The sequence below is a fragment of the Rhododendron vialii genome, chromosome 1a, assembly GCF_030253575.1.
Source record: "Rhododendron vialii isolate Sample 1 chromosome 1a, ASM3025357v1".
NCBI classification, from domain to species: domain Eukaryota; kingdom Viridiplantae; phylum Streptophyta; class Magnoliopsida; order Ericales; family Ericaceae; genus Rhododendron; species Rhododendron vialii.
In genome coordinates, this window is record NC_080557.1 from 16,876,637 (window position 1) to 16,903,260 (window position 26,624).

General features: G+C 38.3%; 1 protein-coding gene and 1 long non-coding RNA gene across 3 annotated transcripts; both read left to right on the forward strand.

Annotated features, from left to right (window-relative positions):
• The first annotated feature begins 1,340 nt into the window (after positions 1 to 1,340).
• On the forward strand, positions 1,341 to 25,717 carry LOC131310345 (chaperone protein dnaJ GFA2, mitochondrial-like). Of its 2 annotated transcripts, none has more exons than XM_058337417.1 (18): positions 1,341 to 1,781; positions 1,965 to 2,058; positions 2,187 to 2,267; positions 2,690 to 2,775; positions 2,943 to 3,026; positions 3,118 to 3,156; positions 15,477 to 15,575; positions 18,141 to 18,188; positions 18,275 to 18,362; positions 18,529 to 18,593; positions 18,684 to 18,758; positions 20,527 to 20,599; positions 23,249 to 23,340; positions 23,445 to 23,516; positions 24,119 to 24,175; positions 24,290 to 24,338; positions 25,027 to 25,093; positions 25,352 to 25,717. In XM_058337417.1, exons 1-18 carry the CDS (start codon positions 1,698 to 1,700, stop codon positions 25,446 to 25,448), a joined length of 1,350 nt encoding a protein of 449 aa, XP_058193400.1. In that variant the 5' UTR covers positions 1,341 to 1,697; the 3' UTR covers positions 25,449 to 25,717. The 2 variants fall into 2 exon arrangements, with proteins under 2 accessions (XP_058193400.1, XP_058193334.1); XM_058337351.1 differs by having other exon boundaries at positions 1,377 to 1,781; positions 2,184 to 2,267.
• On the forward strand, positions 15,582 to 17,004 carry LOC131310472 (uncharacterized). Its single transcript, XR_009195223.1, has 2 exons — positions 15,582 to 16,470; positions 16,509 to 17,004. It is a non-coding gene; the product is annotated as an uncharacterized LOC131310472 (long non-coding RNA).
• Positions 25,718 to 26,624: the final 907 nt, after the last annotated feature.

Sequence of the window (26,624 nt, forward strand, 5' to 3'; positions counted from 1 at the left end):
TAAGCAATGAAAGCTCATTGCTTCTTGTACACATATACAAGGAGTTGCTATTCCACAATTGTTTTAATCTTATCTTTGTCCATAAGGACTCCCTTAGACGATACAACATAGCCCAAGAAAATAACTTTGTCAATGGCAAAGCTAAACTTCTTCAAGTTGCCATTTAATTTTTCTCTCCAAAAATTTTAAAGGCAAGTTGAAAATGAGATGAATGATCTCAAGACACCAACTATATGCTGAGATATCATCGAAGTATACAACCACATATATGCCTAAAAAGAGCTTGAACCATTTGAGTCATTACCATCATAAAAGTGCTAAGAGCATTGATAAGACCAAAAGGCATCACAAAACCACTCAAATAGGGCTTAAAGAGTTTTGAAAGCCGTTTCTATTCAACCCTTGGGCAGATTCAAATTTGATGATATCCACTTCTAAGATTGACATTGGAGAAGACCTTCGAATCAGAAAGGCAATCTAGCATGTAATCCAACTTGGAATTGGCAAACTATAACTTGAGATAATGAATGGCCCTTCTATCAACGGACATCCTCCAAGTCCCATCATTTTTAGGGTCAACTAGTCTTTGTCTAGAAGCTCCTCAACTTAGTATTTGAAGTTTGCCCTCTCTCTTGGAGATATTCAATAGGAAAGCTTGTTAGAAAGAACCGCATTGGGCACCAAATCAACACAATGCTTAATACTGCGCAAAAGAGGTAACTCGAGAGACAATTCTAGAAGAAACACATAGATATACTCTTTCAAAAATTTTGTGATCAAATGATTTAGCTATAAACCTAAATTACTTTGAAGTTCATATGACCCCATAATCTTCTTCCAGGGTTTGCACCTGCGGTTGAAGTCCTCAAAGAGAGCGGTTTAGAAATGTTGTATGTTGTTGATGTTAGTATTGTCCAAAAAGGAATGTCAAGAATGTCCAAACCTTAACATTTGGCCTAGAAGCACGACATCAATGAAAGGGTCAATTTAACAAAACAATTGAAACCGACTAACATGTACTGTAGATTATGAATTTAATTTTGTTTACCTCCTTAAAAGAGACTGAACATTATCCTCATTTCTATAAGTTGAAATTGTGTAGATTCCATCACAAAATGATATCATACTTATCAAAAAATGCATTGTAAAGGTGAAATCTATATCATTTCAATTAATAAGAAGGAGGGTGAACAAAATTGCACTAGTAGATTACGGGGTTACTTTGTCCAATTTTAAAGTTTAGGGCGGAGTCAGCGATAGAGAGTGGTAGATGAGGGAGTTCCCTTGTCGTTTTAGCCCAAAGCGAAGGTAACTTCGTTCGAAACCATCCCGTTGTCCTCACACGTGTTTGGCTTCCGAGAAAGTGAAGGTGGGAAAAGATTTCCTCGAGAAAAACCCAAAAAACAGAAACCCTAAAAATAATGAGAATAAAACGAATGAATTAGGCAATGAAGGTTACTCCGGTTGTGGTCCTGCCTGCTCGTCTCGACGCCGCTGGCCGCGCTGCTACGGGCGGCATCCGTTATTATGCGGTCTAGGACGGTATTGGACGCCACCGCGTGAAAGAATTCATTTTTAGGGGTTTTCTAGGGTTTAAGGAATTTGGAAACCCATTCAATACAATCAACCACCCCAACAACGTCTCTACTTTTCTCCTAATCGATCCTTGTCGTAAACATCCGCAAAATAGCGCTCCGATGGCCCGCTCAAACGGCGTTAGACTTGTTCTCCTTGCTCGACGCTCACTCTCTCTCAATCCCCTCTGTGCTTCCCCAATTGCCGTACGCACTTCTCTCTCTCTCTCTCTCTCTCTCTCTCTCTATATATATATATATATATATATATATATATATATATATATATATATGTGCGCATATATAGTATATGTATGCACAAAAATATCTCTTTTTGCGGTATCTGTGTCTGACTCTGTGTGAATACTCACTCCTGATCAATTACTGCAGGTATATGAGTCGTTTTTGGAAAGGGGCTATAGGACATACAGCTCGGCGTTCTACAATCAACCTAGGGTTCCTGCTAGTTTTAATTCTGTAAATGGTATTTGATGGTTGTTTGTACCTTTCTGCTTTTCTTGTGACATTGAAATTGGAATCCTAGCGAAGGTGCTTGGGCTTTTTCGTTTATGTTAGGTTTTGTGTTGATTCTTGTTCTTTGGAAAAAAGCAGTTAACAATAGAAGATGGTTGCCGCTTGGAGTATTCAAATCCGTTTTGGGGGCAGGCACTTCAAGATCGATTCATGGCACCGGTACTTTCTTTATGTTGTTTCGTTTAGTGAGGAAATCGTATGGTTTTGAGCTGTTTCGGGCTCTGCTGAACTTTACGAAGCTCATTGGACTGTTGGTCTTTTTAAGTTTTCCCAGCTAGGACACTATAATGGAGACTCAAAGCAGTTTTATACTGAACAATTGATGTCTGAAACTTTAAGAGAAGGAAATTTGGAATTTAGACTCTGTTTTATGTATCTTTCTGAAAACTATTCCCCTTTGTCAGTTGTTTGGTTGCATATAATGTAGGTAGAAGTTAGAACAATGATTTACCAGTTTGATTTGTGTTATCTATTGTGCGTACATCATGTTATTTCAATCTCTTTTTTTATTTCTTTTTGGACTTTATATGGGAGGATGATGTATACGTTAGTTTTACTTTGAATTAACTTGTCATGATCAGCATTTAAGGCTGCAAGAGATTATTATGACACACTTGGTGTGAGTAAGAACGCTACTGCATCTGAAATTAAGAAAGCTTATTATGGGGTAAGTTCTTGCTCATCTCATGCTCTCACAAGTCATGTTCGAAAATCTTCATATATGCTACCTTCTTTTATTTATCATATGAACGTAACCGTTCACCCTAAAGGAGTTCTAAATTAGGTTGGTTTGCAATTAATTTATTCTCTAAACACATTATATTCGTTCTCCAGCTTGCAAAGCAATTGCATCCAGATACAAATAAAAATGATCCTGAAGCTGAAAAGAAATTTCAAGAAGTCCAAAAGGCATATGAGGTACTGGCAAGTTCAGTAAGTTTGCAGTGATGGGAGATTGATGTCAATCCATGTAATGCACTAAAATTTCTTTTGTACGTACTTGTTGTAGGTTTTGAAAGACGATGAAAAACGTGCACAGTATGACCAGGTATCATGATATATATTTTCGTATATCCTTCCAATTCGAGAACAATAGTTGCTTCGAGGTTTTCGGAAGTGTTGTTCCATGAACCCAGTATATGTATTCCTTGCAATTTGCTTTTGTGTACCCTTCTCTTACGTATTTAAAAAGGGGGGTCTCTTCCCGCTTTGATCCCCCCCGGAATCTTTTTCTAAGGGGTAAACTCTACTACTTCAGTTTATAGGACTAGCATAGTAGGAGCATGGTTTAGGTCTTCTGCAAGCCTGATCTAGCCCTCTATACGTGCTACTTCTTGTTGAGAACCTGTGTTCCCAGGCTTTGCACAGTTTGCACGTAAGATGACCTATGGTGAGGGATAAATTAAATAGCTTATTTACTTACTGTAATCAACCTCAAGGAATTAATTTGTGTCTTCGCTTTTTAAAATTTGAGGTTCTAGTTTATGGAATGGTCACCGTGGGATTATGTGAGTTAGTTCCCTCACATGCACCTATTTAAGTAACTACTTTATTTTGTATTGAAACAAGTCTTTGGAATGCAACAAGTTTATAGCCTTCGAAAGCTGGAATCGTTATGGGATGGCAGGATGCGCCAGATGGGGGTGGATAGGCAAATCCTCAACAGATTGTTTCACCTAAGCATCTACAAACAAGAATTTCTCCCTTCGCACCTAGACCTCAGACACGTTGATTGAGTCTCTCCATCTCACTAAGTGTTCGACTACAGAACGGAACATACCTACCGGGCTTATAAAAGAAGCCCAAGGGCCTGAGCCTATTACCTTGGGCTAAAGAGCAGGTAGATAGTGAACTTTAAACAGTCCCTCTCTCGCTAAGAGTAGTCAACTGTCAGTTCACTTCCCCCGCTCATCAGGATCAATCGGACTAATAAAATTACCAACCAATTTTAAATCCGTTAGTTCTCTAAAAATTAGCTAACACTTAACCCATAGGAGACAAGTACAAAAGGATTTTATGTGGAAACTCTAAACCAAGCAATGCAAAGCAAACCAAGCCTTAAGTCTCAATCATTTGTGGTAGGGCTAATTCATGTCATAATGATCTAATGGGGTTTCACGTGCTGGTTGTTAGCTTCCTAACACAACCTTCCTCCTTTGTCTGGGCTTGAGACCAACTGTGTGGGCATATAAGACTCGAAGCATGATGTAGACAGTTTATCTCAAGGACAAAAATCACAGACCACCCAACTAGCTATATTCACTAATGAATCAGAAGTACATCACCACAACTTTAGGAATTACTAGCCTTTAGCCAATGTACTGAACAAAATTTCATCTCACTTCGTCCCCTCTCCTTGTGGCTCTACCTCAATTAACTTCTTTTGGTCCAATAGCAATCCACGAAGCTCCTTGCCTCAACCCCCGTGCGCAATGGCGACTTTCTTACAGACAAGGTTTGTGGTGAAGAAAACATGTTTTAAGGTCATTATTGAGTGGATTCATGATAGAAAGATCTTTGATCTATGTAGGGAAAAAAGCACGGTAGGTTTTAGTTATTCCCCCATCTCTCTCTCGCCGTAGGTGACAGAAAGAGGTGACGAGTCATTTAGGTACAACAATAATTCACAAGAAGTGTCAGTCTTGAAGTCCTAAAGTAGTTGTGCCTATGAAAAGCAATCATGACTCAAGGCATTTTGACATCCTAGAGGGATTGTGTGATGCAAGTATTGAAAAAGCAAGAACAACACGAAAGCAATCTCACAACTCACAGTATAGAAAAAGCTTCATGTTTTCTTCTTAGTCAAAACTCAACCGAATTGCCCTAAGGCTTACAATGCTTATTTATAGGCTACTAAGACCAGAGCATACTAGGAAACAAATAACAAAAAGGCAATACCCAATCGAGAAAAATATCTAATCACCAACAATAAAAATATGACTAATACCTACTTATGACACTTTGAGAATTCTAGAAACATACCAAAACAAAGCAGCATGGCAAAAGAAATTTTTGATTAAACAGATTCTTCTCGACCAAGCAAATATTAAAATGAAGCTAAATAAACAAAATTAGGAAACTAAATACTCTAAAATACATATTTCTAAAGTTTCAGAACTCCTAATATTATAAAAATTTAAATATACTATTTTTCTAATTTAAATAATACCTCTCGAAAACCCCATGTGCATCATTCTCCTCGGCTTGAGAAAATTCGTTCTCAAGTTTAAAGCTTGAAGTAACTTGATTCGCCTTCATGTGTCCACGTCAATCTTGTACTTCAATTGAGTTTCTCAAATCTGAAATTTGAAAAGTCTTCGAAAACCAGATGAACAATTTCCTGTCCGTCACCGATGGTCAAAAACGTCGACTTTCAAACCTGCCACTTCGTGCGCAGGTTGAAAAAATACTTGGATAATTTCCTTTTCCATCTCAACCGGAAAAAGAGAGACGCCATTACTCAAATTCTCATTCGATACGAGCTCGAAACTTGCTCCAACTATTATTTCTCCCACAGATCCTTCATCATAAACAGGCAATTTATTCCATTTCACATATGGATCTGGAATCAACCGTGACATTTTCCATCACAAAAAGCGAATACAAAAATCCTTCCGGATGCGCACAACCTTTGACTATCGATGTGTCACTTTTGAAGCCTGACTCCCATCGTGTAGAATCTCCTTGCACCATGGGTCCTCCCCTTTGTGCCATATTCACAGCGATTGGGCAACCATTCTCTTCTTTGACATCATCACCATCTTCCTCCGGACCTCCATAACCTCATACTCCTCAGGATGTTGGTTAGGATAACGGTGGTTAGGCTGAATTGTAGGGACTAGAGCAGCCACGAGAAATGACAATGCAGCAACCAATGCCCATAATGCCCTCTGGCCTGCTGCCTCTATCCTTTGAAACCTCTCCCCCACTTGTCCAGCATCCTCTCACACATACACGTCTTCAACGGTAGCATCTCCTCCTTTGCATGCAGCTCCTCTAGTCCATGTTTACCTCCTTGAACCACCCCTCCGGATTGAACTGACACCAATTGATGCAAGAACACCATGGAAGCCAATTCATCCTCTGTTTGCAACTTGCATCCAAAGTGATTGGATATGTCTACAAAAATTTGGTTGCTAGTTGACTCTTATCAATATTTTATGGAGGGTTTCCCGGTGGCTTGATGTAGTTATGCCTAGGCGTTTGATCAAATATGAAGTGATTGGATATGTCTACAAAAATTTGGTTGCTATTTGACTCTTATCAATATTTTATGGAGGGTTTCCTGATGACTTGATGTAGTTATGCCTAGGCATTGATCAAATATGTCTGAAGGCCCTGTAGTTGACTTTATGTCGAATCGCACTTTTTATTTGCTTGTGAAATCCTACTCAACACAATGCTATGTGTTACTATTTAAATTGGTTTGGTAAAATCTATGCTTGCATATTTAGATATAACTTGAAAGATATAGCCTTGATGGCTTGAATTGGGTTGGACATAAGCTGTGATTAGTTAAGAAGTAGAGAACCTATAACTTTGATCTTATACAAGATTTCTTCTCTTTCTAGCAAGAAAGACTTGAGCATCCACAATGGCCTAACCAAAACTCAAATGTTGGTAAGGTTAGAAATGTTTGTTCAAAAAAGTGCTCACATTGGAATAACCAAACTTAGCGACCTCTTAGGGTAATCCACAATGACATAATAAAAAATGAATAGCCAAAAGTTGCCACATCAACTTTTGATTATCCATTTAAGAGATTGCTAAGGTTAACAATGTAGAGGTTCGATTGAATATCCAAAACTTGCCACATCACCTTTTCAAACTACAAAAAACTAAAAACTGTGAACATAGAAAATGGTTTTTCTAAAACTAGGTTTGGAACTAATAAAAACTATTTATTAGAAATATAAAAAAAATTGAATTTTTTTTTGGAAAAAAATAGTTTTTGTGCAACTACATGTAACGACTCGCCCCAGCTGATGTGCTAACCCTTAGCCTAACATCGTGGCTCAAAAAGTTAACCTCAGGTTAATAGTAGCTGGTCGACATTATCTTATATTCCAATTAAACTTTTCTAGCCTTTCTGATGTGGGATTGACTTGCCCAAGATGGGCTCTCACACTATAGTTTTTGAAAAAATAGTTTTTATATAAGAAAAGGTTTTGAAAAAAACAGCTTTAAAAACAAAACAAATTTTAAAAAAAAGAACAGTTTTTTTTTTGTGTTTATAAACTGTTGAAAAAACAATTTTTGGGGAAAAAAAATAGTTTTTAGTAAAAGATTTTTTTTTGAAAACATTGTCGAGAGAGAGGGAGAGAGAGAAAAGGAAGGGAGAGACCGTTTTTGTGTAATGGTAGCTGTATTTGATTGAGAATATGTGGGGTTCTCTAAATTTTATTATTGGCAAAAGATTGCTAGTTTTGGTTATTCAAAGCTCAAAATTTGATTATTTCTAAGGAGGTTTCTAAGTTTGATTATACTATTGTGAGCCATATTTTGAACCAACATTATTAACTTTAGAAACCTATTATTTTTTATTATGCCATTGTGTATAACGTTAGCAACTAAGCAAATTTTAGGGAAAATGACTGTCAATGACGTGTTTTGATAATTAATACCTGCCAAGGACATTTTTAGCATTAACAAATGTTCTCAGCATGTTCTTGGCGGGTATTAATTATCATAATACGTCCTGGGCCGTCATTTTTCCCAAATTTTAACCCTTGGATAACCAAAACTAGCCACCTTCTGCCAATAACCAAATTTAGTGAATCCCGCAAGTTCTCAATCAAGTACACTCATCATTACACAAAAATCTTCTCTCGCTCTCTCTCTCTCTCTCTCTCTCTCTCTCTCAACAATGTTTTGAAAAAATTGTTTTAAAAACTGTTTTTTTTAAATATAAAAAGCTGTTTTTTTAAGAATTATTATTATTTTTTTTCAAAAACCGTTTTTGCACATAACCCAAACTTTTTTTTCTTTTCAAAAGAATTGTTATTGAAAGATTATTTTTCAAAAAACAGTTTGAAAATCTTTTTTTTAAAAAATATTATTTTTGCCAAATTTTATTTTGGAAAACTATTTTTAAAACCATTTTCTATGTTCATAGTTGTTAGATCTTTGTAGTTCGAAAAGGTGATGTGGCATGCTTTGGTTATCCAATTTTGATTTTGCCATGTGGATCTCTGCATTACTAACCTTAGCAATCTCTTAAATGGATAACCAAAAGGTGATGTGCAAACTTTTGGTTTTCCAATTTTGGTTAGGCCATTGTGGATATGCTCTTAGAACCTATGTAATATGGAGCTCAAAATAAGGAATTAGTAGAAAAAATTGGTGAGATAGAAGATTCCATGAGAAAAAGAAGATTATGGATGACATTTTCTTTAAATTTTTTTATTGCTTTTTGTAAATTGAAAATCCACTTGAATTGAAAAAAGGAACTAACAACTTGGCTACATTTTGAAATACTTTTTAAAATTATTTATGGAATGACTCATTTTTATATATTACTCTATTTTTTTCGAGGTGCCAAATACAATTTAAAATGATACTTCCTAAAAATAATTCTGATCCCAATAGTAGAACCTGTCTCAAATTCCATAATCATACATCTCAATACATCAACCATTATTAATTAAAGTTCCAAGAGACAACTAAAGAGTACACAACAAACCACATTTGTCCAAATATCAAAATAGGTAAAAGATAACACTAGCAACAACCACAATGAAACAGAACATCATAGGAATAAGCCACAGCGGAAAGGAATCTCTGCTTGGAGGAGTGTACTCCGATGACGACCCAGCCGCATCATGTAAGGACGAGAGAACAGGAGGTGGCACCATCTGCTCTTCTTGGCTAGTGTAAGCCAACCAAGCATTGTATGCCTCATCCCATGAGGCAAATTTGTTATGCACAGCACCTAGGAACCTATTAACCTGATCACTACAAGTTGCCCAAGAATCGTAGATGCCTGGATTCCTCCCCACGAACCGAACCAAACCAAACCAAACCAAACCGTGCCTTATGCTCCAATCACTTGGGGTCGGCTAAATCATTACCACGATAAATATGAACATATAAACAGAATAATACTTGGCAGTAGGCACAACATGAACATTAAAACAAATTAAGCTACTAAAAATAATTGTGGTCTAAGAATCTCGAAAATGAAATCCTTGAATGCAACTCTAGTATACTATAAAAAAAACCAACTATGAGGTTTTAAAAACCAACTCCAGTACACCATAAAGAGTACCCAACAATAATTAACTCTTGTTCCAACAATTTAACCCCCTAAGGGCACAAATATGTTCAACGAAATAAAAAAAAGCGCAACATGGGTCACAAATTGCAAGAGTTCAACATACATAATTCAATACCCAAATTAAGCTACTCGTGATGCAACGTCGGCAATGTAACTTAAAAAACAGACGTACTTTCAAAATGAAATAGTCTCATAGTAAAACAAGTTAAATTAAGATCAATCATCATAAGACTCCCACATCCAATGCGCCAATTCATTTCGCCTTTGTGCCATCAATTGTGTGTTCTGCGGCGACATGTTGAAGGGCTCTACCGGACCCACATTAGCCTCATTTCCTTCCTCGTTCTTTCCACCCTCCCATTGTCCGTTGTCATTTAACCCATCAAAAAATTCATCCCTCCCCCTGTTCATTATTATCCAATTGTGAATAACACAACATGCCGTTACAATTCCAGGTTGACGGGTTTCATTATAACTCGGCATGTGCTTAAGGATAGGGAACCTTGCTTTCAGGACTCCAAAGCATCGCTCTATCACATTCCTCAACGACGAATGCTTGTAGTTGAACAACTCCATGGGTGTGCGGAACACCGTATTATGCCCATTAAATTCCTCTCTATGGTAATGTCTTCCTCGATAAGGAGCTAAATACCCCAGCATGTTTGTGTATCTAGCATCCGCCAAATGGTACTTATCTAAAATGTTGCAGGTTAGATTTATTAAGGTGCGATATTGAATGATTATAACCGAAAACAAGTTAATTATTGTTATGTACTGAGTGGGTGGTGCGGAAAGTTATAGCCCGGGGTCATTATTGCTGATTGGAATACACGTCCATCATGGGCGCTTCCTTCACAACCGGGCAACACAAAAGTGAACTTCATGTTGAAAGAACAAGCAGCCATAACATTCTGTATTATTGTGGACTTTCTCCCGCAATACACAACTTGTCTATGACGCGGTACCCAAGCTTCTCTGTGGGTTCCATCTATAGCTCCTAACACAATCTTTTACAAATATCATTACAAAATAAGACATAATTTGGTCACGGGAATTATTGGCGAAGGAAATAATTTAAGTATATTTATTTAAATAACCTGGAACCACGGGTAATATCTATTGTCGTTTAATATTTTGGGTGGCGTTACATGAAGGTTAGGTGGTTGAATGATGTGTGGTGCCAAGTTGCAAAGAGCACGATGCATCCACTTGAAGTGGTCGCTTACGGTCGCCATGGAGCGTTGGAACCGATCAGCGGCCAATCGATGCCGTTGGGAATGACCACATATGTATAAGAAAATAGCCAAGGACTCCTCTACGCAAAGACGTTTATGATCCCATTGTAGTTGTCCTCTAACAACAAGTTCAGCCACTAACCCTCTGAACGTATATGCATCGACACTGAGAACGTCTTTTATGGTTTGAGGGTGTCTTTCCAACAAAAAATGTGTACGCTTGACTAGTAAATTTACTTTACTGGTTAGTTGTGGCATTTTTTCTTTTTCATCTTCCATTAAGTCCAAAAATTCGAGATCAAGTAAATCGTCGTCATCGCTGGTAACAGCTTCATCCTCATCCTCGTTATGCCATGGAATTGCGCTGGACGACATGGGTGTAGGCTGGATGCATACAATGGTTAGATAACATATATGTGGCCACACTAGTTCGAATGGATTCAAATACAAACAGGCAGCTTGCACAAAGAGATCTAGGTCCATGCCCAAACGGACAAACATAAGCATGCATGCCTTTACTCCATCCACTCTTCATCCAACTCCCTCCTTATTTATACTACTACCTATAAAAATCCATTACCTCATTATCCACTGTCCTATGATTCTAAGTCTAATAAATTTAAAACTTGTATGTGTGGCTAGAACTACAGCCTAGTATGTGAGGCAGGTAAATCAAAGGTTACTCAAAGGTAAGGCAGCATAACAATGATAATAATAGGCAACATAAGTAACTCAAACCAGGTAAATCAAAATCAAAGGTAAGGCAAACCAGCATAAGTAACATGGAGTAGCTGTTTTTTGGTACAGAAATCAATAGTAGAATTCAACCAACTAAAGTGTTCCATAACTCGAAAATTAGAAGTTAAAAAAACAAGCATTGGCCATTAATGGCCTTCTTACACAACCACCTAATTGTCTATTGTTCCTAATCGGTCACTTTAGTTGTGCTACCCAACCAATCCTATCATATGGCGTTAGTTGCATGGACCCGTCCCTCCAAGAGTGTCCGTCGGGACCTATCATAAGGCCATATGCCTTCCAATATTGTGTTTCCCCAACAATCCCCTGAATTTCGGTAAGGGCAGCAATGGTTTCACCAATGGTGAAATTTTCGGTTGGTTAACCGTTGATAGTTAAAGCCACATAGTACCCTGCCTTTCTTTCATTAACAAGTGCCACGCTCTCATAACCATTTATTTTCTCACCCTTCACTTGTTTTGAAACGCTCCCACCACTCTCGTCAGATTTTCGCTTCTCTCGCGAGTCCGTATACATGCTATTGCGCCCCCCCAAACGGACTTTGGCGGGCCAAGCATGGCTTGCTCTTCATCGGAAGTGGCTGCACCAAGGCTAGCAGAATGTGCGAAGGCACCGGTAGCCATAGACTTGTGAAGAAGCTCATCCAACAACTCAAAATGATCAATGCCTTTATTGCGAGTTTCTCATTCTTAGCCTACATGGAATATAGGTAATGGGAAATGTTTGTTAGTATATCGGGGCAAAAGGGGTGCTTCTAATATTAGTAACCATTTAATATAACACTTAGGTTTTAATACCTTAATTATTTCATCCCATACTCCATCAGGAGCTGTGACAGTTTGAAGCTCTACATCCCAACCCAACCCCGTATGAACTTTTTTTAACTGCTTGAATAACCTGTAAGTGCTTTGAGGCGTTCAAACTTTTGTTGCATTTTGGTAATGCTATACCCGATCCTAGGAACCTGGCGTGTGAATTCTTTGTGGATAGAAGTCCATTAGTGTTGATTGAATGTGCGTCTCACGTGTGTTCACACTTTGTTCTTTGTTTGCTTCTTCAAGGAGTATTTTGAGAAATATCTCCTCATTGGCATAACTCCACATCTCTACATCAATTTTTGTGCCGTCCATGGTGGCCTAACATTTGGGTAAAAAAGTTTGCATAATAATCAATTGGAAAATAGATATTACGGAAATAAAAAATGCTACCAAGGTCCAAGGGGGATACACAGAGGGGATTTGTAAGTCTTTTACCAATTGAATGGTGTTTTTGCCGGTACAAGAGTTGGCTGAAGGAGTAGGAAGGGGGGAACTTTGCTTCCTCTTCAATGGTTGGCTCATAGGTGGTTTAACTTCAAAGGGCTTGTCCCCTATAATGAACAAATGAAACATGCACATTCAATCAACACAGACCATATCAAGGTTAATCTAAACTTGGCACTGAATAAATTTCTACATAGACCATAAATAGGCGTGTGATTTTTCTGCTTTGAAATAGACCATATTAGGGTTCAATTCTTCTCCTTTGAAATAGGAAAATAGGGTTGTACATAAACATAAACAGGGTTGTATACAAACAGTAACTACGCAAGTGATTTTTCTGCTTTGAAATAGGAAAATCAAAGAAAAATCAGTTTCAAACCCCAAATTTTTCTACTTGTGAAAAATCACAAAAAATCAGTTTTTTTCAAACCCCAATTTTTTCGAACCCCAAGAGTCTACATTTGGCCGAAGGAGTAGGAGATCTTTCACATGATTTTTCGAACATAAAAACAGCTGATTGAAAACAAAAAAAATTAGGACGAAAACCCTAACCCGATCGAAACTAAAAAAAAATCGAAAACCCAAACCCGCTTGAAACCTAACAACTTTGGGACCAATACAAAACCGATTTACCTCTAGATCTTCAAATCTTTGTTGACTGGAGAAGCCATTTGCCACATCTCAAAGAGGAATTCGTCGGGTCCTCCGTGGTGGATGGATTTGGTGTCGGTTTGGGGTCCCCAAGAAGGCAGTTCACCTCCTCATTCATAATATAGGCAAACCCTGCAAACTAGGTCAAGATTTCTACTTGGTTTGAGAAGATGTTTGAGAAGTTGGATCAAAAAATTTCAACCACGAACAGGAGAGATTCGCAAAAGGGAGAGACTTGGGGAAGAGGCGGACAAAGGCGTGAGTTTCTCTCTGAGAGAGAATAGAGCTGTGTTAAATGAGGAGGGGGTTGGAACGAGTAATTGAAGATAGAGAGTATGAAGGTTGGGTTGTCCGGAACGTTGAGATAGAAAACTGTCAATTACTTTTTTTTCTTCTAATGTATATTCCGTTGGACCACTGGTATAAGAGAGTTAAGGGGGACCCACTTATCTTTGAGGTGAGGCATCCAATCACATGTTTTTACATTTTAACTCAAAAATTTCACTCCAAAACTGTGAACCAAACACAGTGATTGCTGCTTTTGAAGTTGCATCCTCACTTATGTCACATCCTTGGAAAAGTAAAACCAAGCCTTTTATTCTACACAATAGAGATTGGGTCTACGATAAGGGATACGTATTCTTAGGGGCGGTCCCAAGGGGGTGCAAGTGCACAATTCCGAATACTCTCGCATATTATGCTAATTTTTAGGTTAATTATTAAAAATTCTATGTGATTAGCTACTGCAAGTCCTTAGCGGTCTCCCGTATTTAGCGGTTGCTGTGCACATACATATCTTTTTTTTGGACCTCACGAGTAGCAATACATACTTTTATGATTGATATGAAAATACACGTGATTCAGGCCCCTTCTAGACACAAATCCTGCGTCTGTCACTGCATATTCTACGATTCTTATTGTCTCCTACCAAAAACAATACATCCTTTTTGCATAGAGGTCCTATAATGCGATGATGTATCCTGTGATGCATTTGCGTATCCAGATTGGGTATGGATCCTATGATTACATATTGAGGGAAAGTCATCATATTTTATGAAGCGGAACACCAAACACATTCTATATCGTTCGATCTAATGATGGCGAGATTGAAACCATTTTCAACAAACCAAAACTCAAAACCATATTTCGATCACGTTTTGCGTGAATCGGATAAGGACTCTTCTTCTCTTCCCCTGACAATGTGATAGACTTCACTTGGGAGACTTGAAAATTTTCATTCTGAAAACTTAATTTTATATATGGAGCAAATTTTAAGATTGTAATTACATATAACTAGCTGTTAATTGTATATTAGGTTTTGTTAACGTATCTTACAATACACAATACGTATTCCAATGCGGTTCATAAAATGAAAAAAATGATAGACGATACGTATCACGATTTGTAAGCACTAGCTCCATCAACCTTTCCTCCCATTCTACTCTGTTAGGGGCCATGTGCTTAGCGATATATTCTTTTTGACCATTGCGTCCCCTGGCAATTTAGGTATTCCCTTCTCTTTGTGCTTCTATTGACAGTGATCCTGTCACTCTTTCTTATCAAGGCATCTGCTGGGCATTATTATGCATGACCTAGCTATCATATGGTGTTATCTCCCAGACCAACTTATCCTCATTTGGTTCTACTCTTACATTGGACGAATTGGTTTATTCTAAACTGTTTATTTTTTTCCGGTCTTACCACACATTCTTTTAATCATCCTCATCTGAAAATAGTCCGTTAATTAAGGTGCTGTTTCTTGGTTTCCCAACGTTCTCTCATGTAAAGCATTGTTGATCTTGTAACTTTACTATATAATTTCTCCTCTACTTAAGTCTACTTATTTGATTCTATAAACCGCATTATCCAAAATGTCTCCATTGATTCATTGCTCGAGCTTAGATAGTCAATTTGTTCGCTCTTTAAGTGGTTAGAGCATTTGTTTCTGCATTCACATCTTGCACGAGCTGACCTAGCATAGTAGATGCCAGCAAAAAACTACATACCTCACTGTATTTCTCAGTGTTATATTTTAACTCATGGTGCTTGCTTTGTGATACAATAGCTTTGTAAGTGATACTGTTAAATGATTATGTGAATTTCCTGCCTCTCTCTCTCTCTCTCTCTCTCTCTCTCTCTCTCAGTTATTAGTTCACTTACGTTGCTTATATGCAAAATTATGTAGCTTGGCCATGAAGCTTATGAAAGCGGGGATTCTAGTGGAATGGATGGTCGCCAATGGAGCCCTGGTTTCAATCCATTTGACATCTTCAATGGGGATAATGTAAGTATTATCTTTATTCAAGTTTCTCCTGATACAGGACCGCATCAATTTGTTGCTTCTCTCCACATATTGTATTTCTTTTATCCTCATTGTGGTGCTGAGAATTTTGAAATATTGATTTTGAAGAATAGTTGCGCCTGTTTGAATAATAGAAAAGGGAAAGAATTGCACTTTCTGGGGCATAGTTATTGAGAAAACACACAGTAACTGTCAGCTTATGTGCTCAATCTTTAATTGTTGTGGTGCTGAGTTTCTTTCATTTGCAGAGAGTGAGCATACTCAATGGTACTTGTAGTTCTTTGGCTTATTTTTTCTCTAGCTTCATAATTATTACTTAATGCATCATGTCTTTTGGGAAGACAACGTGCTTTTCCCACAAAGTTCTTGTTCAGTTCCTTGTGCAGGGTATGAAATCTCTTGTTTTAACCTGGCCTGTGTTCATGCTCGCTCTCTCTCTCTCTCTCTCTCTCTCTCTCTCTCTCTCTCACACACACACACACACACATTTTTTCAGTTTTGTTGGCTCCATGAAGGGGGGTGGACTAGGTTTAAAGTTGTGCGAGGATGCCAAATTGGCAAAGGGGGAGCATATGAACACTATCTTATGAAAATTGGTACTTAAGAGCAAAATATTGTCCCTGGTATGAGACAGAATGCAGAAATTATGGGTGGCGTACAGTCATTTGGTGCACCTGCAGTAAGTGTGAAGCCTAGTTGCATGGGATACCAGAAAGTGTTGCACTTGTTCTATGATATCAATTTTTTTAGGATAGTTATTGTGGATGAGTGGTACTGGAATGCTTAATGCTTTGTTTGGTTTGTGATTTGAGTAGTGTTTTTGGATAATGAGTGGAGAGAGAAATGATTGGAGAGAAAGGTAAAGAGTGGAGAGAGAGTGAGAAATGAGAGTAATGATTGAAAAGTTAGAGAGAGAAATGAGAGTAATGATTGAAAAGTTAGAGAGAGAAATGAGAGTAATGATTGAATTGAGAAATATTTTTTGAGTCGAGTCGTGAAATGAACAAGGCATTAATAATGGGAGACATCCCGTGTAGTACATCTTGAAGTTAATTTTGATGTATTACTTGAATTGAAGTGATTTGAGTTTGATACCACACTTGATTGAAGCTTTTAGAGTTTAGAGTTTGCGAAGTCAAAATTTTTCTTTTACTATGGTCGCAAAGCAATTTTGTGTGACCAAGGGGACATTTTTAGATGCCCTTCTTATTATATGCACTTCATTTTTGTTGTTTTATGGCCTTTTAGAATCAATAAGGAAATTGGAAATTGATAGCCTAACGCTAGGGCTGCGGAATGTTGCACCTTAGGGAAGGAACAAGAAGAGGATGCCCACGAGTAAGCCACAAAAGAATTATATGTTCTACTAACCCTGAATCACATCTTGATTGTCTTAAAAATTCCTAGGATGTACAAAATTGGTAAAAAGATGGTACTACACCCACACCATTCTAGTGTTTGTGGCAGGAGACTTGAGAAGTTGCAACAAAATTTCCTTAGGGTGGTATAGTACCACTATTTAATTGTCAGGAGTTCAGTTCATATCAGTTGTTGATTAGTATGTACTGTGCAAGTTCATTATAGCAGGTGGATTCAACAAAGAGGTTGGAGATATTTAATTAAGAATTGTTTGGATAATGGCTGTGAAGATTTGCGTTCGATAGGAAAATATTTCGATGGCAGTTGAGACTGTTGTATATGGAACCATTTTGTATGAGTGGGCTTCTTTGGATGTAAGTGCGTTTCATGCGTGTGAAAGGTCCTAGAAACAACAGGGGTTCGTTGATAATGCTATTTTTGATGATGTCAGAGTAAGAATTGGTAACCAATGGGAGTCGCAATGCTTTCTGGTGTGTCCTCTATCTTGTGGTTTGTTTGGATTAGGAGTCCTATCATAATGTTTTTTCTATGCGGTCGGTTACAGTCCTGATAAAGTTGGCGTACTTTTTGTGGAATGTGGCTTGTGGGAAGACATCTATTGCTATAACCTTGATAATTAGACCTCATACCATACCATACCAAGTCACGCGAGGCAAAACTTGTGTTTAGGAAGGATGAAGTGAAATAAATTACAGCTTCTGCTTTGCGATAGTTTTGATGTTTTGGGCCATTACTAGAGTAGCAGAGTAACAGACTTTTGTTTGCTTGTTGGGAGGGCATTGGGAAGAGGAGAAAGGCATGATCTTAATCTTTTATTTCTCAGGTGGAGAATTTGGGGATGAAAATGGAGAATGATGATGAGGATCTGATGTCTGTATTGAGAGTAGTTTTTTCTGGTCGCAGTTACAATCCCCTTCGTGTTTTATCTGGTTTTCTGCCCCATGTGGGCCTTTACTTTTTACAAAAGTTGTGGCTTCGGCGTTTTTCGTAGTTTCAAACCTTGTGTTTTTACGTATTCTGGAATTAGATTCGAACATTATTGGAGGAATGATCTTTAGAATTCTTTTGTCTTGGGTTGTCCACATTTCTTTCTAAATAATATCTTGTTAACTAAACTTCATTCTCCCTTTGTGTGCATGTTGTGGCACTCCCTGCAATGGAGATCAGATCTTCAATTCATTCTTTGATAGGGGCTTGGGTGGAAAAGATATCAAGGTTATTACCTTATCCGTCTGTGTTGGTGGTTTGTTTTTACTCTTTCATTGAAAAACTTGCCAGTTTTTTTTATCCACCTTGCTTAGGTTTCTGTTGAGCTATCCTTTATGGAAGCAGTCCAGGGATGCACCAAAACGCTGACATTCCAAACTGAATTGCCTTGTGAAGCTTGTGGTATGGCACTATTCTCTGATCTTGAGGTTTCTTCAACTGTATTCAGTATCAACTAGACATTGTAGCTCTTTTTAGTCGTATGTCATTAAATATTTATTGTGTTAGTTATTTTGGTTAGAATTGTACAACAGCTTGTTTCGGAAATTGATGTTTTTTTATTCTTCAGGTGGGGCAGGGGTTCCTCCTGGAACCAGACCAGAAACTTGCCGGACCTGTAAAGGCTCAGGCGCGGTCTGTTTCTTACAGCCATGTTCCTAGTCGACTTTTATAAGTTATAACCCAGTGATTCGTTCCATTGATTTGGTTTCTGTTGAATTTCAGATAAGCAAGGTTACTGGCCCATTAAGGTACCAGGTTACGTGTCCTTATTGTCGTGGAACTGGGAAAATTGTTAAGGTATGAGATATTGTACATGTTATCTGTTCTTAAGATTATTGAATTCAGAATTGCGCAGGTTACTTGTTCTTAGTGTCGCACAGTTTTTGTGGTGAGTTGACAGTTTTTATTTGTAAATCTGAATCTTTTGTGTGCTCTCCATAATTCGGGTTGAGCTTGTCACTTCAGTTAAGTACCACTCGCCACAACTAATATATGAACTTAGGTAGCCTCTCAATTCACTACCGATTGGTTTTGAGTTGGACGTTTATATGTATCATCATAGCTATGCTTTTGGACGCTTTCAGACATGGTTGATTGCTCCTTTGTTCCTTAAGTGCACATTCTTTTGTTGCGATCCGCATGTTATAGACCATTTGATTACCTCTCCCCGTGCAAGTCGGAGGTTTGCATGTGTGGTGATTGTAAGAGCTTGTCCAACATCGGTTTATTATCATCTCCATAAAACAGCATGTGAACCTGCGCGGACTCTCCACTCATTGCCAACCGATTTTGGGTTGGATAGGTTTAACAAGGGGATAAATTGTCAAATGATAGTGGTCTCTTTGTTGTCTTTTTTTTTTTTTTTTTTTGGGGGGGGGGGGGGGGGGGGGGGGGGTGTGGGAAAAGTGGGAAAACTCTTTTGGACATTTGTGATGGGTGTACAACTTTATATTATTAATTGAATGCTAAGTCTCTCTCAAAATGTTAAAAGCATTACTTTGCTCTCGATTTTCTTATAGCTAGAGCTTATCTCCGTTTACATCAATTGATATTTTCCATAGTGATATAAATTAAGAGGTCCCGAAGTCATGCTGGATGTTAATATGCTGTAGAATTTCTGAGGAACTATGTGGTTTTGTATCTCATGTATTTGGGCTTGATACTGGAACTTGTTTAGATGCACATACACTTCTCAGAAGGCAGTGCGCCGCTGGGGGATGCATGTCGGACACCTACCCTCGTTGGACACTCCCGACATGTGTCAGACACTCGTCTTGGCATGTCATTTTTCTAATTTCTACAATTTTACAGCTGGAAGCAATTTCAACACTTCAGCAATGCTTGTGTCCATTAGGGTTGTATTTACTAGTTGTGATTGAGTTAATAATATTGTATCTGTGAATTGAATTTTTTTTTAAAAGTTAAACACAAAACTGTACCATAGGAATGGTTGTAGGTTCAAACTTCTGAAGGATTTTTTATATCGGAAAGTCTACCCATTAAGGATTTTGAGTGTAGAATAAAGAAAGAGAGTTAGGTTATGATGCAATGCTGATTGCTGGGTGGTATTGTATTTTTTTTTTTAATAGTTGATTTTTTGTGGAGTAATGGCCTAATATGTTTGGTTGTTTCTATGAACTTCAGTTATAAATTCATTGTGTGTTGATATCAACAACATTTTCAATTTGACTTCACAGTTAGAGATAAACTCCAACTCAAGTTTTCTAGATTGGTAACTGCTTCCTACTTTGCCAATTCAAGTTCTCTGGATCTGTGACTGCTTCCTACTTTGCCAATTTTTGTGCCAAAACCAACTTGTATATCCACTGATTCTTAGCTGGTTTGTTGCATGTTAATTCATATCATTAAAGACCATCTATTGGATTTTGACACTCATCTTTCATTTTCTACGGGGTGTCTCTTAAATTTAGGTTGCCTTTGCAAGTATAATGGTGGGTGTATATGAATCTGTTGTTTTGATCTTATTCCTGATTATTGGATTATTAAGGAGATTCTCTTCAATTGATGCACTCATGTAGGAAATTTTTTTATGATTTGAATACAGAACTTCTGCAAGGCTTGCAATGGGGAGAAAATAGTGAGAGGACCAAAGACAGTCAAGCTGGATATCATGGCAGGTAATTTGAATATCTATGGTACCATGGTCTGAGTTTGAAAAGGCTCGTAATGCTGTTACTTTAACTTACTTGATTATGTTTTTAGTTTGACGAACAAATTGGAAAACTAGACATACTTTCTTGGGATCTGTTGGCATTTGAAACCACCTATGTTTATGTCAGTGCTGGTGTGAGCTCTAGTAAAGAAGCTTAAAACACTCTTTATGCAAGAAATAAAAAAAAGTTTAAGAAATGCCAAAATACCCCAATTTTTACTTGAGATTGAATGAGTCTTGGACTCTTGTGAAGGTGAAGAATTGGCAAAGAGGAAAGTAGAGTACATGCATATGTTCACTATGCAATTAAATTTAGTTAGGACTTTCGAGCTATTTTATTAGATTTCTTGTGATTGCATCCGTTTTGGTCATCATATATTCATGAACTAGTGTTGTATGACAATTTAAACAAACTTAGTTTAGCTCGTTATTTCTCATTTTTCTGGAGTGACTGCTGCAATTATTCTTAACCTTGGGGGAGGAAAGTGCTTCTCTTAATTTGTATGTTCTAAATTTGGCGACTTTATGATTAACGAAACTTTATTTTTTAAGTTGTGCAAAGCTATATTGGGTCCAATGCCGAACTTTGCAGTGCTGTTTTGCTTGAGGTGCCGGTCTGAGAGATCTCTTCCCACTATTAATTAGGCGGCTGTAGGGTAGGTAGGATGAGGAATCTATTAGGTTTTCGCCAATGCATTAAGTTCTAAATGTTGAAGAACGGTGGTGGCGAGTTTCCCTCATTGCAGGGCTCCCAAATTCTGCTAATCATCAAGTAGATCGCTGACAACTAAAGATTTGTCTAATCTTTAATATCAGTTTTTGGAGAATCAAATTGACTCTTCTAGATATGTAAAACATGAGTCAGACACTTTCAGTAATGAAGAACGAAATATGTCTCTGATGCGTCTAGTGCATCATTCATCCATCAAGCAGAGTAGTTGAGTTTACTTTGAATAACTTACATATCCCCATAATGTTCACAAGAAAGCTAATAACTTCCATTTGGTGCAGAAATGTTAAGGATATTGTTTGAAAATATAATTATTTGGCTGTATCTTGGTACCATTGGACTTGGGAATTAGAGGATCCAATGTTTAGACACATAAGTTCTTTGGCACTAAAATTTGCCTGGCCCACAAAAAAATCTCAAGTGGCCACACGGCCTACCCTCGGGAATTGTTCCGCCATCTGGCATCACGCATATAAGTCTTAGTAATTGGAGGAGACTTCTTCTTGGAAATTGGACCATTCCTTAAGAAATTGTGCCATCTCAGAAATCGTTCTTGAACTTCTAAGAGAAGGCTTTTACTTTCCTATAAATAGATAACACTCTATGGGCTAAAAGAAGGAACTCCCCTCTTGTACACTAAGGAATTCCCTCATGCTCTAAACTTGCTTAGGCTGAGATCTCTGCCGGATGACTGCTTAAGGGCTTGTTTGGCTGGAATCCGGATGGGGAGTGTGGCGACCTGGCTATCTTTTTTGTTGTTGTTGTGCTCTCTCTTCCACATCATTTGGACATGAGTCTTTTGGCCCACTACAATTAGTGACCCCAATGGGAGGAGATTAAGCTCAACGAAGCTTATGATCTTGTCATCGAATTTGCCTATGAAAAGATCTTATAATACATTACTCTATTGGTGGTTGAAAAGAGGCCGTTAATACAATTTTTTCTGAAGCTCCAAGAATTTGGTTGCATGAGTTATGGACTTATGGGTTTCTCTTTTGGGGGTTGATGAATTTGTGAATGATGATCTTATGAGTAATGGAATATGGACGGAGATGACTTGTGTGAGATCCCCTATGACCAATTTGATGCTGTAGATAAGTTAGGAGTAGGGCTACAAACGAACAGAGCCGCTCAAGAATGGCTCGACTCGGCTTGGTTTGTGATGTAAACAAACGCGCTCGAGCTAAGATTTTCAGCTCGCATCATAAACGAGCCGAGCTCGAGTTTGCCAAAGCTCGGCTCAAGCAAGCTCGCGAGCCTATATATATTATATACACATATATAATATGTATTGTTACATACATACATCAGTACATATCAATACACAGAAAAATTTTACTAACTCCCTTTGGAAATCAGCCACGTGTGTTATTCACATGTGCAGCACGAGTTAGTAGCTCTAGAAGATGGAGTACAAGGCTTTATAGGAAAGCACCAAGTCTTTTTTCCTTTGCTCTTTCGATGTGGGACTACCAGTAAAGCAAAGTTCCTTTTTCTTAGTCCCACATCGGTTGCTCAAGGAATTGAAATCAAAGAGTACTCTATAAAAAGAAAGCTCTCCTCTCCTTCAGAACCTCGACCCAGTGTCCACGAGTTTGCTACCGACTGAGTGGTGGCGAACCGAGCTCGAGCAAAAGAGTACCAGCTCGACACGAGCTCGAGCCTACCCTAAATCTTCCGAGCCGAGCTTGAACAAGTTAAAGCTCGACTCGGCTTGGCTCGTTTGTAGCCCCTTAGTAGGCAGTCCATGGGTTCATCATGGCGAATTAGGGTTTGCTTCTATCATCCTTGATCTCCTTGAGGTTGGGAGGGGCAGGAGGAATTTATTGTCGTGGGATGTAGGTCTGCTTCTTGTTTTTTTTTTAGTAGTGTCAGTATGTGCAGGGGTTGATGACAATGAAACTTTAAAGGTGCATAGGAGTGGTGGAGCAGATCCTGACGGAAATCAACCTGGTGATCTTTATGTTACTATCAAGGTACCTTACATAAGTTTCTAATACACTTGAACTATTACTATGATATGTTATACCTATGTCTTTTGGTTTACTGCTGAGAATTTGAATCTTAATTTGTTTTCCAGGTCCGGGAAGACCCTGTTTTCAGACGAGAAGGGGCGGACATTCATGTTGATGCTGTGCTGAGTATCGCTCAGGCAATTACTGTTCTCTTATCTGAACCACAAAATTAAAATTCAGCAATGTGTGTCTTAAGTGCACAGGAAGTGAGTGATTGGAAGTTTATGTGTCTTCAATGGAGAATTGCATCCTTAATCCCATTCCCATTCTGAGAAACTCTGGTAATGGAGTTATTGTATGATCCCTGTTTGAAGCAAAAAGAAGAATTTGGAGTTTTATGCTTTGAAGCATTTTATGATTATGATTGAACTCTATCGTATTGTAAATGAAATGGTTATGGGTCAGGTCGTCAGGGTATCACATTCTGAACTGAGACCCTCCAGATACTATGGGGACACGCGTGTCCATCACTTAAGACGCACATGAGCCACATTACATGTTTGGGAAGAATAACTTGCACCCCAATGATGAAATATACGGACTTGTAGGCCTTTATCTCTTATCTAAACGATTAATTTTATACCTCAAAGCTTTCAATGGTCGTTATGAATATGCTAACAAAGGTATATAGCAGTACTGATTTTCATGGGTTTTGCGCAATTAGTTGTCTGTTTCTTATCCCATATTCATATACATACCTTGTTTGATTGATGGATGTCGTGGATCTCTTCTTCTTCAGGCAATTTTAGGAGGAACAATCCAGGTCCCAACTCTAACGGGAGATGTTGTTCTTAAGGTTTGTCGTTTAATGTGTGTTTTTTTATTATTGACCTAATTTTCAGTATTTTGTCTGTTTGTATTGCTGTTCGTATGCTCAAATGGTAAAATATTTTTCGTTGCTGGTTTGCAGGTCCGCTCAGGCACCCAACCTGGCCAGAAGGTGGTTTTGAAGAGAAAAGGTAAAACTGACATGTGAAAGGATACACTATCTGCTATTTTATCTGAATTAATTTTACTTGCTTGTGCTCTTAGATGCGAAGAGGATGGCATGTCTTAATTAGGGGTTCATTTTTGCTACTGTCGCATGTTGGAAATCAGCCTGCAGTCGATGTGTTGTCACCATCGAGCGCTCGCCACTTGTTCTCTTTTTCTCATAAAGATGAAGGAGAACGTTTGTGCTCCCTTCGCTTATCTCACTCTCTGTTTCTCTCGTCTTTTCTCCCTCCGCTTTCTTTGTTCCCCTCATTTCTCTCTTCTGATTTCCTTCTCTCCCCATTAGAGACATTCTTTTTTTGAACGGCCTCATAAGAGACATTCTAGCTGGTTAGATATGGTTAAACTGACCCCATCAATTAGGGAAACAGTTTTTTATTTTTATTTTTTATAGGCAATTAGGGAAACAGTTTTTTATTTTTATTTTTTATAGGCAATTAGGGAAACAGTTTCACAGATATACATATTATATTTACCACTCGTAAATGGAATTGCTCGTGTCACCCTATTTAGTGGAATTAAAATATTCAACTAATTATATAATATGTTACTAATTCTTTGGTTCTGGGTACCGAGATTTTGTATCTTTCAGTTATACCGTATATTCCAACAAAAAAGGTAAATTCTCTACTAACATTTTTTTTTTGGTTACAGGGATTAAAACAAGGAACTCTTACTCTTTCGGGGATCAATATGTGCACTTCAACGTCAGTATTCCAGTGTATGTTGTCTTTCTCGTCTCATTTTCTTACTAGTATGGTTCATGTCGAATGCACTACCCTTTAGTTATGATTACTGATGGTGCCACATTAGAGGTAAGGGCAGTGACTCCATAAAGATGAGCTTTCAAGCGGAAGTCGGCAATTTTCCTGTTTATAGTTTTGTTCCTCCTCTTTTACCGGACATCTAGAAGGTGTTCTCTGTGCCTACCAAAGTTAGGGTACAAAGCTTGATCATTAGTGCGGTATTTTTGTTGCAGAAATTTGAGCCCGAGACAGCGTGAACTAATTGAAGAGTTTGCAAAAGAAGAGCAAGGGGAATACGACAAGGCAGCTGCTGCTGGAGGATCTGGTTAAAGTTTGACGTTCCAATCACCTCTCCTGTAGGTGGAAGAAGGATAACTCATTTTTAGGGATATACCATTATTCCTTGTGCTAGGCAATTTTGTATGACTAGGTTTAGCTTTACCTGTTATTATTATTTTTCCCTGTTAATATCTGTAAAAATTTCTTCGTGATGGAATATACAATAATCTATGGGACCAGGACCAGATCATCGGATATTTTATTGGGGGAATCGCGTTTCAGTGACTAATGGGGCAAGTAACGCCGGATTTATGTTTTAATTTTTTGGAAATTGCCTGTCACATGGTTGAAAAATAATTACTGCACATACACAACAAAAATCTCTGGATGCGTATACCCGTCTTAGAAAGCCCTAAATTTTGCCCTTGAACTTCTCCTTCCCCCTTGTCCTCCCATGCCTCCCACACCTGCGAAAAAAGCCCTAACATGGAAGGAGATAGGCCTTTCTCCCACAGCTCCGATCGGTTTCCTCCCCTCCTCTCTTCTCTGGCACCTATCAATCTCTCCGTCTTTAACTTCCCCAGCATCGTTCGCTCTCTTATTTCTCAACCAAGGTTCTAAAAGTCGGTACGCAATAGTCGGGCGGCTAGGCATTGCTTATTGCGCCTAGGCCGATTAATTGGCACCTAGACCATAGGCGGATATTCTTGTTTTTTATTTTTTTTAAATATTCTCCTATCGCTCTCCAAGTTTTGAGAGCAAATATAACAACATAAGTAGAGCAAAACATTAAATAACATGAAAATTAAGTAATAATGCGAAGTTCAACGTTCAAACTAAATGGGTAGACGGGATATTGTTGATTTGTTCAAGTACGAGTAGGGTTCTAATATTTAGGGAACTTTTGATCGTGTAAGATAGACCAAAACTCTTTGTATTATATTACCGCGACATTGAAGCCCATGTTTTTCTTTTAAAATCACATCGTCTACATGCCTACTTGTTTGCCTAGCCTCACCTAGCCGTGTAATCCCGCATAATCCACCTAGTGGTCGATTAATTGGCCTGGTGCCTAGACAAACGCCTAGGCCCCTAGGTACGGCGACCGGGTACCTCCTAGCTCCTAGTTCAATTTTTAAAAGATTGTTCTCGACTTGGTACGATCTTCTCTCTCTCTCTCTCTCTCTCTCTCTCTCTCCAGATGAGCCGAACCTGAACTTGACAGTA

Coding starts and splice junctions, on each gene's coding strand:
- LOC131310345 (XM_058337351.1), top strand. CDS start 1,698: ATGGCCCGCTCAAACGGCGTTAGACTTGTTCTCCTTGCTCGACGCTCA. Junction 18,759..20,526: donor GAACTGGGAAAATTGTTAAG/GTATGAGATATT, acceptor ATTTGAATACAG/AACTTCTGCAAGGCTTGCAA. Junction 24,339..25,026: donor GGTGGTTTTGAAGAGAAAAG/GTAAAACTGACA, acceptor TTTTGGTTACAG/GGATTAAAACAAGGAACTCT.